This window comes from Hemiscyllium ocellatum, chromosome 21, assembly GCF_020745735.1.
Source record: "Hemiscyllium ocellatum isolate sHemOce1 chromosome 21, sHemOce1.pat.X.cur, whole genome shotgun sequence".
NCBI lineage: Eukaryota > Metazoa > Chordata > Chondrichthyes > Orectolobiformes > Hemiscylliidae > Hemiscyllium > Hemiscyllium ocellatum.
The window spans coordinates 54,513,417-54,528,958 of record NC_083421.1 but is presented as its reverse complement, the minus strand read 5'-3'; the positions used below and the strand labels follow the sequence as shown (position 1 = coordinate 54,528,958).

At 39.1% G+C, this 15,542-nt stretch overlaps 1 protein-coding gene across 6 annotated transcripts in view; it reads left to right on the top strand.

Annotated features, from left to right (window-relative positions):
• Positions 1-15,542, top strand: part of LOC132825709 (formin-binding protein 1) — a 222,760-nt gene that overhangs the window by 99,783 nt on the left and 107,435 nt on the right. For all 6 annotated transcript variants that reach the window (XM_060841110.1, XM_060841113.1, XM_060841114.1 and 3 more), the window contains 2 exons: positions 5,301-5,363; positions 6,315-6,419. In XM_060841110.1, coding sequence (XP_060697093.1) covers positions 5,301-5,363; positions 6,315-6,419 — 168 coding nt within the window. The remainder of the gene's footprint in view (positions 1-5,300; positions 5,364-6,314; positions 6,420-15,542) is intronic.

The window sequence follows — 15,542 nt, the reverse complement described above, 5'->3', positions numbered from 1 at the left end:
CAGTTACTCCATAGAATGCATTCCTGAAAGTGTGACAGAAACAATTGTTGATTTTAAAAGGGACCAGCTTTATTGTCTGAAGAGGCATGCTTCGCAGGGCTACAAGAGAGGGGTTGAGATTAGATTCTCTACACTATGGAAATAGGCCATTTTGCCCAACAAGTCCATACCAACCCTCTGAAGAGTAACTCACCTAGACCCATCCACTACCCTATATTTACCCCTAACTAATGCACCTAACACTATGTGCAATTTAGCATGGCCAGTTCACCTGCCCTGCACATCTTTGGATTGTGGGAGGAAACCGGAGCACCCGGAGGAAATCCAACGCTGACACGACAGGAATGTGCAAACTCAACAGGCAGTCGCCTGTGGTGGGAATTGAACCCGGGTCCCTGGTGCTGTGAGGCAGCAGTGCTGACCACTGAGCCACCATGCTGCTCAAGTGTTGTAACTATGTAATGATCTGGGCAGAATTCTAACAAGCTGGCGATAAATTCATTGTGTCTGAGGCAAGTACCTGAACATACAGACATACAAGCGCATGCACATTACTATCAGCAGGATTTAAAAATGATCAAATTCATTAGTTTTTTTCTGATGTGAAATTATTCAAATTATAGCTACAAAAATGCAGTTTCATTTTTCATGCAATTAAGAATTACCTTTTAGAGTTACATATCCTCAGCACTGCTGTTCTACAAAACAAATTAAGGGAATTGTAAGAAGTGATAGGATGTTTCAAAGTTCACAGTGACCTGATATTAAAATTAGCATTTGTTTGAATTTGAAAGTTCTAGGGTATTTGTATTAGAAAATTATTGAGTTAATTTGCCTACAGCTCTTTACAAATAATCCCTCTGCTTGTCTCAAAGCTATCTCCAAGCTCCAGTTGTCTTCTCTGAGAGTTTGCACAGATAAACACAGTTATACAGCCGTATCAATACTGTCAATTTCTCCAACTCTGTTCCTTTATGCATCCTCCTCACCTTACCTAACTGTTGACAATAAACTAGGCCCACTATTTCATTTTGCCTCTCCATCTCCCACCCTCTAAGACCTTCCAGATAGAGTGTAAAAGAGCAATGATGGTCCATGAATCAAGTTATTTGCACATTATAATGATGTTCATATTGCTGCAATGTTTCACAGCTTGGTATTAGAGTCAGGAGATAAGGCCCAGTAGCTTTACCACAAAGTATCCTTCTATCAGTGAGCCTTGCTATAATGATAGTTGTATTTACTGGCTTGACTACTTATTGTATTTTTTAATATTCACTATTATCCATGGGCAGCATGGTGACTCAGTGAACAATATGAATTCGCGGAGAACAAATTACATGTATCAGTTGTTGAATATCAGATGTTTAATATTGGTGAGAGAATCCAGGCACAATTGTCGAGTTAGAGTTTTACTCCTACTCATCACTCCAACAACACCAGGTTACCTGTTTCCTATTGCTCCAGTATCACAGCTTACTACTTACTTATATATATTTGTAGATATTTTTAATCAAATCCTACAGATATTTATATACAGATTGTCCACATGTCAGGAGCAGATGCAACTTGAATCTGGCCCAGAGGTAGAGACATTCCTTCTGTGCTACAAGTAACAATGCCTTATAGGGGGCATTCGTGAAATGTGTACGATAATATGGTTTTCTGGACCAATGCATTGAGGAACTAACTAGAGAACAGGCTGTCCTAGAGTGCTATTGTTTAATGAGAAAGGAGTAATTGGCAATCTGGCTGTGCAAGACCTCTTGGGAAAGAGTGACCATAATATGAAAGAATTCATCCTCAAAATGGAGAGTGATGTAGTTGATCCTGAGATGAGGGGCCTGAATCTAAATAAAGGAAACTACAATGATACGAAGAGTGAGCTGGTGATGTTAAATTTAAAAAATGCTACTTAAAGAGATGATGGTGATCAGGTGATGGAAAATATTGAAAGAATGCATGGAGGAACTCAACAATTGTTCATTCCTGTCTGGCATAAAAATAAAACTGGCCTGACCATGGGAAATTAGGATATTATTAGATGCTAAGAAGGAGCATACAAGTCAGCCAAAAAAGGATCAAACCTGAGGATTGGTTGTAGGTTAGATTCCAGGAGAGGAAGACAAAAGGACTGATTAAAGATGGAAAACAGAGTAAATTAAGGATCGAACTGGTTGGCAGGCAGGAAACAAAGAATCAGAATAAAGGAATCATTTTCCAAGTGGCAGGTAATCACTGGTGGATACAGTGGACATAAATGTTTGGATACCAGCTATTCACAATACACATTAATGATTTTGCTGAAGGACCTGAATGTCATATCATCCAATTTGCAGATGAAACAAAGCTGGATGGGAGTGTGAACTGTGAAGAGGATATCGGTATGATTTGGGCGAGTTGACTGAGTGTGTAAATACCTGGTAGATGAAGTATAATGCAGATAAATGTCAAGTTATTCACTTGGCTACCAAAAACAAGAAAGCACATTATTACCTGACTGACAGTAGATTGGGAAAGGGGATGCTTGGGTGTCCTTGTACTCCAGTCACTGAAAGTAAGCATAGATAGTGAAGGCACCAAACTTGCTGCAGTTATACAGGTCCTCAGTGAGACCACACATGGAATATTGTGTGCAGTTTGATTTCCTTATCTGAGGAAGGGTGTTTCTGACTATTGAGGGAGTGCACAAAAGGTTTACCAGGTTGACATATGAAGAGCGACTGCATCGGTTTGGACAACATTAATTGGAGTTTAGAAGAATGAAAGGGGATCTCATAAAAACCTATAAAATGCTAACGGGACTCGCGAGGGCAAATTCAGGAAGGATGTTCTGATGACTAGGATGTCCAAAACCAGGATCACAATCTGAGGATATAGGTAGGCCATTTCGGATTGAGATGAAGAGAGAGATGAAAGAGTGATGAGCCGTGGAATTCTCAGCTTCAACTGCTTTCTGTGGCAAAGTGCTGTCAAAAAAGGAGTTAGATATAGTTCTTAGCGTCAAATGGATCAAAGGGTAAGGGGCAAAAATGGAAATGGAGTACTGAATTGGATGATCAGCCATGATAAAATTGAATGGCAGAGCAGGCTCAAAGGCCAAATTGCCTACTTCTCCTATTGTCTATGTTTCTATCAGCTTTAAAATGCAATATTAATCTTCAATCTTCCTTTATTCAAGCAGTTTGTTGAGTGTTTATTAACCCATTGTGCCCACAATGACACATTATCAGTGCAGCAATCGATGGTGCTATTGAATCTTTTTAAAGAAATTCTTCAAATTTTTGGCGCCATCAATAAGAGCAAGCATTTCTATTGTTAGTGTACTTTGTTCTGAAAGCCACTGAATCTTATTGCAATGGGACTAACGTTTTCCAAGTAAGATTTCTGATGTAATGGGGCACTCAAATGTGTTCTGCCTGATACAATCCAATGTACTAAAAACCTCTACAAGCCTGACTTCTGTTTTTGAATTTTACTTTAAGCACATTTATGACTGTACTTTCAAATCCACACACCCCATTCAAAATAAACCGAAAAATGTGCATCATTAAAGTCTGCGCTGAGTTGTCACCTTTTTTAAAATAAAACCTTAAGTTATCTCGAGAATGTGCATTCAAAGAAGTTCTGGATTTACATATTAATGAACCGAAACCTGCAACCCATTTTAAAAGACTTGACTACAATCCAGACTTGTGCAATATATACTTTCAGTCGGATAACACTCTGATCTTTTGCTATAAATTCTGTGTCTTATGATCTTGTGCTCCATGACCACTTGATGAAGAAGCAGCACTCCAAAAGCAAGTGCTTCCAAATAAACCTGTTGGATTATAACCTGGTGTTGTGTGATTTTTAACTTTGTATGTCATGGTCTCCTGTCCAGAGCCTTTGCTGCTGTACTTAACTCATCAATTTCTCCATTTGTTAGCCTCTTCTGGTAAATATTTGAAACTATCCTGGGTCTTTCCGCTCTTTTAGAATAAAGTATGTGTCTCTGAGTTAAACTGGTTTCAAATGGCCTTGTATTATGTCTTAAGGCTTGATGGATTTTTTGAGACTTAGGCTTTAATGAAAGCCTTTGTGTCTGCATAAATTTAAATGCTGAAAGAAAATTTTAAATTTGGGAACTAATCGACTATTATTGATAAACAATATCTTTGACCAAAAGTTAACTGACACTTGAAATATCTTCTATGCAATCAAAAATTCTGCTGTTTATAACATTACCCAAATATATACTGCAAATTGTTGCATTTGGATGGCTGGTTTGTGATGCAGAGTGATTCCAAAAGTGTGGGTTCATTTCCTATGCTGGCTGAGGTTACTGTGAGGGCTGTCATTCTCAACCTCTCCCTTGCCTGAAGCATAGTGACCCTCTGGTTAAACCATCACCAATCCTTTTTTGTGAGAGAGCAATCCTATGGCGTGGTAAAACTGTAGCTATTTTACCTTCAAATTTTTTTCTCTGTTGCTTGACGTAAAGTATTTTGCTGACATTTGAGATAAAAATCATAACAACACGATGGTTGGAGGAAGAGCGCCTCATCTTCCGCCTAGGAACCCTCCAACCACAAGGGAGGAACTCGGATTTCTCCAGTTTCCTCATTTCCCCTCCCCCCACCTTGTCTCAGTCAAATCCCTCGAACTCAGCACCGCCTTCCTAACCTGCAATCTTCTTCCTGACCTCTCCGCCCCCACCCCACTCCGGCCTATCACCCTCACCTTGACCTCCTTCTGCCTATCACATCTCCATCGCCCCTCCCCCAAGTCCCTCCTCCCTACCTTTTATCTTAGCCTGCTTGGCACACACTCTTCATTCCTGAAGAAGGGCTTATGCCCGAAACGTCGAATCTCCTGCACCTTGGATGCTGCCTGACCTGCTGCGCTTTTCCAGCAACACATTTTCAGATTTGAGATCAAAACTCAACTACTTTTAGAATATATTCAGATTCATGTTCTGCAATAATTTCCAGTCTCTTATTTGTAAAGTAGTAAATTAATAAAAGTTTAATAATGAAAAACAGGTTTTAATCCCTTTTAACACTTTTGGAACCTCAAAGAAAATGCAAATAGCTACTAAAGCTTCATAAAATTTTTTTTGCGAATGTATGTCTTGTAGACATATTGTCATTATTTAAAACTAGTTTTTAAAATTAATTTTATCATCTGGTATTCTCCGGAAAGGCGGTGTGGCTTAGAATCATTGATGGAGTTCAGAAGGTACATTTATCCATTGGTTAGTTTGGAACCAGGACATTTATTTACAGAAATAATAATGAGTGGTGTTTCTCTTTCAGCATTTCCAAGAAGGAAGAAGGGCACAGCAACATATAGAAAGTTGTTGGAAACAACTTGAGAATGTAAGTCTGATCCACAGTTTGCATGTAGTGCATATAGCAGCCTGGATTACAGGCAGTTAATGCTCCTGATTGTTAGCAAATATTACCTTGTTTTATCGTATGCTACTGGCTTAAGAGTTAGGTTTAAAATCTTGAAGAGATTGAAACTTAAGTAGTAGTAAAAAATTACTTAAGTTACTTAACATTTCATTATTATTTTAATAATTATGTCTGATGATTCTCATTCTTCTGGTCAGAGCAGGCTATACTCAACAGGTAAAGGTGCCTGGATTTTGACGACAATGCTTTTATTCTTACTAGAATTGTGAGAAAGTGACTTTGATGCAGATTTCAGTTTTTGTATTTAAAAAGTCACTTCCCATTTTTGAAAAGGAATGTATCCCTTCAATAATGATTTTTACACAGGAACTAAGAATCCTTGGTTATTTAATTTTGCACTGTTTAGTACAGCTAGCATTTGGAGATGAAGCAGTTAAGTGCAATATGTTACAACTTTTTAAATAAAGAAATAATTTCATCAGCTTCCCATGGAGCTGTAAGTGATTTATCATGATTGGTGCATAACAATGCAGTTTTTCTTTTTCAAAAGTATCATTGGGCATTTTCTGTTGGAATGTGTTTCGAGAAAATGGTTTTATTTAAATATTGTATGAATGACAAAACTAACCAGCAATAATTTTAAAAGAGACTGGTTTTTGTCATTATTTCAGAGTTAACCAATGAAGAAGTGGAAGAAAATTGAGAAACCAGTTGGTCACACTGTAGTAAATAGACTATTCTTTACTTAGCCCAATGTTTTGCAAGGCTGGCAAATGCACTGTTTGAGTCGAAACTGAAAAGTGTTTTCAATTGAAGTTGATAGCTTTAAAACCCTTTGCGTACGTTGAAAGTTGGCAAGACTGTATTTAACTGGGATTGCTCCATTTAATTCTACGTTCTGCTCTCTAATAGAGTAAAAGAAGATTTGAGCGAGATTGTAAGGAAGCAGAACGAGCTCAACAACATTTTGAAAAGATGGATAATGACCTGAATGTAACAAAGGCTGATGTGGAAAAGGTAAGCTGAAAGCAGCTAATAAATAGTTGAAAACTGATGTCATGTGACCAGTTACACACCTTGTAGTTTAGAGTTTATTTTGACATGACACTTTTTTTAAGGCAGTCATGAACATTGAAAATTTGCTTCAATTCTTTGTACTAACATATAAAAGTACTGGTGGTGGAGGCAGCATGTATCCAGGCCCTTGTCTGTCTTAATGTTGGAAGATGAGTGCTGGTAAGAGCCCTGATGAGTAGTTGCTGTACATCGAGTGGAAAATACACACTGTTGCTAATGTACATCAGTGGTGGATGGACTGAACATTGAAAGTTTACTTGGTGTGCTGAGCTTCTTTGTTGTCAGTGGTGTTGAATTTCTTGCATGAATTTGGAGCTGCACTTATCCAGGCTACTGGATAATATTTCATCATACTCCTGACTTCTAGCTTTTAGATGGTGAATAACATTTGAGGAGTCAGGAGGTGACTTACTCACCAAAAAATTCCTCAGCTCTGACCTCTTGTAATCAAAATATTTAAATGGATGTTCTAGTTTTTTTCCCTGGTCAATGCTAATCCCGCCCCCCCCCCCCCCCCGCCCCTCCCCCCCCCCACCCCCCAAAGTTGTGGATAGATTTAACAATGCTAATGAGAAGTAAGGGCAGAAATAGGCCAAACGTTTGGCCATTTGAGTCTGCTTTGCTGTTTAGTAAGATTGTTGACAATCTGAAAATCTTAAACTCCACTTTCCTTTGAAGTCCCCGTGACCCTGGGTTCCTGAAATAACTTCACGGAGGCCAGTATCCCATTACCAAGTCACCCTTTATTTACACATGAAAGTCTTTGACACTGATCCAGCTCCCTCAGAGCAGCTCTGAATGAGCAGAACCTCTAACACTCCTGTTAGATCTGTCAGTCAGGGCTCCCTGACTGGACTCCGATTAACAGCCCCAACCAGGGAACTCATATTCTGAGGTCCACCTGACTGACCTCGTTACATTCACTACATCCCTCCCCCTCTGAATCAAAGTCATAGGCCTTTTGTAGCTATTTCTGGGGCGTTTTAGCATCAGATCAAGTTCATCCAACTTTGTTTCTGATAAAGGCAGCAAGTAACACACAGTAGCTTGCCTCTTGCGCCTGGAGCATGTAGGAAGAAATTCCATCTCTTGAGGTGGCAGCTGTTGATGTGGTGACCCCTGCTATGTCCATCTCATATTCAGAGGGTATCTTCAACATGTGATGGAGAGGGAGAACCCACAGATACCAGAACAGTCGAAAAAGCTGTTGAGGAACTAGGTATGTTTCTCTCCTTGCGCATTTTCAGGTTGCATATTATCCATGTACTTGTTCAGAGCCACCTACACCACTAGACCTGATCTCACATTGACCATGCCTCTTATTCTTACCCATGCAGGACTGTTCCTACAGTTCTTACACTAAACTTTATTCCCTGAAGTAAACTGTCATTCTTGCTTAGTGGATTCTTGTGTCCAGCATTCTTGATGCTGTCCCCGCCCCACAGGTCCAAAAAGAACAGATTTAATTTGGTGCGGGAGTCTTCTCCCCAATAACACCTCTGCTGAAGCTATCCCTGTAGTTGTGTAAGGAGTGATCCTAGAATCATACTGGAACTCAGACAGTTTGGTGTCTCGTGAAGCTGTAGGCTGTTTGATTTAAGCCTACCTTCAAATTTTGCATTGCTTTTTCTGCCAGACTATTGAATGATGAATGGGACAGGGCTGTCTTTATATAACAAATGACATTTGAATTTAGGAAATATTCACATTCCCTACTGGTAAGTAAATTGCCCATTATCTTTCAGGAGTCTGTGTATTCAAAAGATGCAGTTTTTCTATAATTGTCCCCATGTTTGAATGAATTCTGTGCTCGACCAGGCACTTTGAGTGGGTGTCCTCAATGACTCTAAACATTTGAGCCTAAGGTTTACCTGACCATTCCCGTGAATGTGGGGGGAGCTGCTGGCAGTAATTTTTGTTCTTATTGGCACTCTGGCGCTGCCCACCAATGTGGCTATATCTGCATCCTATTCACGCTGCCAGCCACAACTTCTCACCAGCATCTTCATCTTGGAAACCCCAGGATGACCTTGGTGGAATTTAACCAGTATCTGGCAGCAGCCTTTGATCAGGACAATCACTTTTGCTCTGAAAATGTGTTGCTGGAAAAGCAGGTCAGGCAGCATCCAAGGAGCAGGAGAGTCGACGTTTTGGGCATGAACCCTTCTTCCGGAATGAGGAGCGTGTGCCAAGCAGGCTAAGATAAAAGGTAGGGAGGAGGGACTTGGGGTAGGGGTGTTGGAAATGCCTTAGGTGGAAGGAGGTTAAGGTGAGGGTGATAGGCTGGAGTGGGGGTGGGGGTGGAGAGGTTAGGAAGGTGGTGCTGAGTTCGAGGGTTGGGACTGAGACAAGGTGGGGGGAGGGGAGATGAGGAAACTGGAGAAATCTGAGTTCACCCCTTGTGGTTGGAGGGTTCCTAGGCGGAATATGAGGCACTCTTCCTCCAGCTGTCGTGTTGCTATGGTCTGGTAATGGATCTGTTTGAGAACGTGGCTGAAGAGCTTCTGGGCAGAGGAGCTGACTTGGGGTGTGCAGTGAGAGAGGGACTCACTGAAATCCTTGTAGAGGATTTTTGCTCACTTTTGTTCACCATAATAATATATTGCATTCTCTCACCTGATATGGTCTCCCTGTGTCCAAAAAGGTTTCAATTTTGGTTCTTTGGTTTCCACCATCACCACCAACTATTTCAGTTTTGCTCTGACTGGATCATTCTGTGTCCAAAGTCTCATATTGTCAGCTGTGACTGGAATTGTGTCCAGAAAATTGAAACCATTATGGACTTTTCCAGAGGTGGGACCATGGTAGTGGTGGTGTATCTGTCAGTGGGAGGTGGCTCAGTGCACCCGTATTTACTAATTGGCCCACATTGAATTCAGCCTTCATCATTGGTTAAGCTTCCAGTTTCCAATTTATTAGTTGGATTCAAATAAGTCTAGGTCTCCGGATGACTAGTCCAGTGATAATATCACTGTGCCACCACTCACCTTAAGATACAAGCTGACAAGTATAAATATTTAGCACAGTTAGTCAAAGTGGCATGGTCAACATTCCCTCTAATTTTCTTCTTGGCAAAACAGGTCTGTAATGTCCATGCCCACTAATGACTTCAGAAGCAGCGTTCAATGCTATAATTGGTGTGCCGAAGTCTATTGCGATGTGCAGAACCTTGGATCAGCTGCATAGCTTAGAAGGAACATTTCTTTCTGCCCTGTAGAATTTGGGGCTATTAGTTGTTGTTGGAGAATGAACAGTCTGAAACAGAGATTTTTCTAATCAGCCTGTTCAGAGATGATCATGTACAGATCCAGAGCAAATGGAACTTGAACCTCGGTCAGTGGTCTGATTCAGACCTGTGATCTGATGGATTACATCTGTAAGGCCAATTAAATAAAGGGAAGAAATTGCAGTGCTTATCACAGAGACATTTGTGTCATCTACAGCCACGGGTAGGTGTACTGGATTACAGTTCATGCAAGCCTGTAAGGGGTAGCCTGGGAGTTAGTGACCAGTGAATCTGACATTAGTGATGGTTAAGTTGTTAGAGGGGATTCTCAGAGATGGAATTTACGTGCATTTGGAGTAGCAAGGACTGATTAGGGATAGTCAGTATAGCCTTGTGCTTGTCTCTCAAAATCATGTCTCTCAAACTTTATTCAGTTTTTGAGGATGTAACCAAAAAGGTAGATGAGGATAGAGTGGTAGGCTTGGTCTACATAGACTTTTGTAAAGAATTTGACAAAGTTCTGCATGGTAGACTTTCTAGTAAAATTAGATCAATGGGATTCAGGGAGAGTTTGCCAATTAAATACATAATTGGTTTGACAGGATAGTGTGAGGTGGTGGAGGGTTGTTTTTCAGAATGGAGGCCTATGATTAGTGTGTTCTACAGGGATTGATGCTGGGTCCACTGTTTTTGTCATTTATATAAAAAAAATTTGGATGAGAGTTTAGGAGGCATGGTTAGTAAGTTTGTGGATAACACCAAAATTAGTGTAATAGTGGACAATGAAGAAGGTAATCCAAGATTACAAAGGAACCTTGATCAATTCTGGTCGTCTTCCTATCGGAAAGATGTTGTGAAACTTGAAAGGGTTCAGAAAAGATTTACAAGGATGTTGCCAGGGTTGGAGGATCTGAGCTACAGGGAGAGGCTGAACAGGCTGGGGCTGTTTTCCCTGGAGCGTCGGAGGCTGAGGGGTGACCTTATAGAGGTTTACAAAATTATGAGGGGCATGGATAGGATAAATAGGCAAAGTCTTTTCCCTGGGGTTAGGTAGTCCAGAACTAGAGGGCATAGGTTTAGAGTGAGAGGGGAAAAATATAAAAGAGACCCAAGGAGCAACTTTTCCATGCAGAGGGTGGTATGTAAATGAAATGAGCTGCCAGGGGTTGTGGTGGAGGCTGGTACAATTGCAACATTTAAGAAGCATTTGGATGGGTATATGAATAGGAAGGGTTTTGAGGGATATGGGCCGGGTGCTGGCAGGTGGGACTAGATTGGGTTGGGATATCTGGTCGGCATAGACGGGTTGGACCGAAGGGTCTGTTTCCATGCTGTACATCTCTATGACTCTAATTGGGCCAATGGGCTGAGGAGCGGCAGGTGGAGTTTAATTTGGATAAACGTGAGGTATTGCATTTTGGTACAATGAACAAGTGCAGGACTTGCACAGTAAATGATAGGGCCCTGGATAGTGTTATCGGACAGGGAGACCTAGAGGTTCAGGTATGTAATTCTTTGAAAGCTGCATCACAGGTAAATAGGAACATTAAGAAGGGCCATCATGTTGTGGTCATACAGGACATTGGTGAGGCCACGTTTGGAGTACAGTGTACAGCTTTGCTCGTCCTGTTGTAGGAAAGATATTATTAAGTTGGAGAGGATGCAGAAAAGATGTATCCAATTGTTGCCAAGACAGGAGAATTTGAGTTACAGGGAGAGGCTGTATAGGCTGGGTCTTTTTTTCATCAGAGCATAGGAGTTTGAGGGTGATATTATAGAGGTTTATGAAATCATGAAGGGTATAGATTAGGTGAAAGGAAAGGTATTTTCCCTAGAGTGGGGATGTGTTCAAAACTAGGGGACGAGAAAGATTTGAGAGGTGTGAGGGGCACCTTCTTCACACAAGATGGTTCATATGTGGAATGAACTGCCAGAGGCAATGGTACAGTTATAATATTTAAAAGACATTTGGTCAAGTGTATGAATAGGAAAGGTTTAGAGGGATATGGGCCAAATGCAGGCAAGTGGGACTAGTTTAGTTTGGGAAATTTAGTTGGCATGGATGAGATGGACCAAAGGATCTTTTTTTCCTGCTGTATGACTCTATGCCTGCAAAAAATAAGCAACTTCATATTTTCCAGTGCTTCTGCTTTTGCTTATTTGCATGCCTATTCACTTCCTTTCTCTCTTCAGTTGCTGGGCTTCTTCATTTGCACATCCTCTGAGATCCGTTGATGTGGTCAAAATTGACTCAATTAGACCAAAGGATTGTTCTGTATGGAGCTACATTAAAATGAAACTGGTAATTTACAGTGTCCAGGAGTCCGTGTGAGCACCATACATGGATTTGAAGCCAGAATCAGTTGTCAAAAATTGTTGTAACAGACTGAGAATACATGTAAGAAGTTAACCAACTAAATGCAGAGAAATCTGAATAGTTTGAGGCAAGGTGATGTGGAAGAGAAGGATTGCTCTTAGAAATGCCAAGTTATATAATGTGCTTTTTAATATGTGATCAAAGATAATGAGGTGCATTTTTATAAAATCATAGGAGAACTGCATTGATTTCTTTTGGTTCTGCATATTTTTCTTCTAATCTGTAACAGATGAGAAATGACAATTTACATTCTAGGGATGTAAGGGACTGAAGAAGCATCTTGTTTTTACATAATTGTGATACTGATAACCTCCATTTATCTCATTCGTTTGTAGATAGACATGAACAGAGATCTGATATTTCTACATCTTTTTTGTCCACGTTTTTGTTAGACATTGTTACTGTGCATATTGTGTGTTGTTATTTTGCATGCAATTTTGAGCCATTTTATTGTAGTTCACTATTGGGTTATCAGCTGTATTTCTAATTGCACTTTAAATATTGTTATTAGCCAAATATCAAGCGAGAAGTTTACAACAGGTTAATGTACTGAAATATTTTGGCATGACACCCTGATCTTACAAGCAATAAACTATTTCAATAATATTTACACTCATATTTTTCCAGTAGTAGTTTATAATCTATAATTACATTGTATTTAGCTTTAATCACCTGTTGCTTTTGCTATTCTAGTATTTTCCATTTTATTTGTTTGACTGGGTATCCATCCAATGTATTCTGTCTTTGTCTTTTTATTTGAATAAAATTGCAACCTTTAACTTCTCTAGTTCAGTCTTATTAAATTTCCTGTTTTTTTAAAATTCATTTAGCTTTTTAGTTTTCATTGAAGGCTATTCAAAATGTCCAGGGATTTGACACTTGGGAAGTATTCCACTAAAGTACTGCTGCTAGTAAGGTGATTTCTGTTTAACTAGCAGTTCAAAAATCAAGACTGAAAGTCTGGTACAGAACTGGGAGAATGCTACACTGTTAGCAGTGTCATCTTTTAATAAAATTTAAAGTTCAAGTTTTATGCATGTGTCCTAGTCAATATCTATTCCTCAACCAAATCATAAAAACAGATAATCCAGTCATTATCACATTGCTGTCTGAAAATTTGCCATAAGTAAAAGTACCTACACTGAAAGTATTTAATTAACTGTAATCTGTTGTGAAATAATCAGTAGTCATTAAAAATGTAATCTAAATGTACATCGATCTTGTTCCTTCAAGTTGAAGTCTAAGGTGTCTTAAAAGATGGTAAAGAAACTTTGCATTGATGAATCAGGCAATTTGACTGCTCGAAACCTGTAACTAGATGGATTATATGTGTAGAGGTGTTATTGGACTCTGACCAATGCATTGAAAAAGTTCAAAACTGAAGCTGTTAATTGTTGTAGGTATGTTTATAGCTGGTTGACAATTTTAGGTATGGGGTTTAATAGTGATCTTGGATACAGAACTGCAGTTATTATTGTACCTGACTACTTAGCCACATTTGAACTTAGGAGTTCTTATGACAGTGCTACAATTTTAAGCACAATTCTATACAATGAGTTCAGAACAATAGAATTCTAGTCCTCCTTGGTTAATGCAACATAATTTCTGGATACTTAGCTGAAGAATAAAGAATTAATTACTGAGAAATAGAGGGTATATATCAAGGTGGCGAGTGTGAAGTTGACAGAGCAAATGTTTTATTGAAAAGAAATTAATCTAATCTTTAACGATCTGCAGTAATACTGAACATCTCATCCAGAGTAAAGGTTCTTTAAACTTTCCACTGATCTGCAATTTTTATTAGTTTAGTTTAGTTTAGTTTAGTTGGTTTAGTTTACTTCTGCTGTAGATTCTGAAAATTCCTTTTGTAGGACAGTGAACAGATCTGTATGCAGTATTCTAGGTTTATTTGAAATAGGCATATCATTGCCTTACACAGGATCATTGCCTAGTGCTGAAATTTATTGTGTATCCCTCTATATGCATTCTCAAAGTTTTTTTTAGCTCTGCATTCTTTTGAATTATTCACAATCCTTTTTCAGTGATAGAACATATCACCTAGAACTATTCAGATTTCTTTTGTTTATTTTTCTTTCCTGCCACTACCTTGCATTTGTGCTATTTATCAGCTCATCTTTCCTTTACGTGGCTTTCCCCTTCATTCTTGATCAAATTCTCCCTTTCACCAATTTGCTGTCCTCCTGAGGATTTCAAAAACTTTATGTCCCAATTCCAGATCACTTATCAGTGTAAATAGCACTGACCTGAGTACTGGTTCTTGTGGCATTTCACTAGTGATTGCCGACAGTGGTGATACAATTCCATTCACAATCATTTTCTGCATTCTCTAATTTAGCTGATTTTGAGTTTGCCTCAGAAGCTGGCTAGGTGTTAATTATGTCATCCTAATTTGGTGGGTTCATTATTTGTATGTTCGCATGTCTACCTTGCTAAAATATGAACATTTATCACCTCTGTAGAAGTGTTTTTTTTAACTAGGTTTGCCTTTTCCTGGAATTCCAGTAGATTTATTAGGCTAGCAATTCCACCTACAAATTGGTGCTAACTCCTCTTTCATTTATCTAACCTGCTGTTCAGTTATCCTCTTTCAAGATGCCTTATAATTTAAAAATAATGTATAATTTACTATAACAACGATTGTTAGGCTCACTGATCTGTAATTTCTTGTGATGTCCCTGTTTTGTTTTTGCAAAGGTTAGTTTTATGTTACTACTTTATAATCCTTGGGCACTACAATCATTAATAAATACTGATCATAATGAGTTTTGAAATATAGTAACAAGACTGTAACAGATTTTGCAAACAACTTTTTCAAAGTACTCTTGTATAGACCCTTGTTCTGCTTTATAAGAGCACTGAACTGCAGGGACTGGGAACCTGAAATAGAAACAGAAAATGCAAAAAATATTCTGCTTTATCTATGAAGAGAGAAACAATGTTAACATTTTCAAGTTGGTCACTGTTCACCAAAACTCCTATCTTGTGTACTATAAATTTCTTAGCATATTATTACCCTGTTATCTGAAATTGATTGCTTTCAGAATCAGTTTAGGATCAGTGATAACATGACAGACTCTGCCTGAGAATTGTGTTTTGTAGACCCACTCCAGGACTGGACCAGATAAGCTTGGCTAATACCCACGTGCAGTACTGTGAGAGTATTGAGTTGATGGAAACAGTGCGTACAAGAAGAGATAATTACCTACACAAATGAATGTGAAAGATTCCGTAGCACTGATGGAGGAAGAGAGGGCGGTTCTCATGCCTTGTCTAATATTTGTTTAACTAAAGCAAATTGGTCATGTACATTGTTTCCCATCACGTTATGTGCACAAAATTGCTACATGGATTTTCTACAAAGCAAGAATAACTTGACCTGTACAAACCAAGTTTAGGTTTATTTTAAAATTTATAAAGGAGGGAAACAGTAAAAGATAAG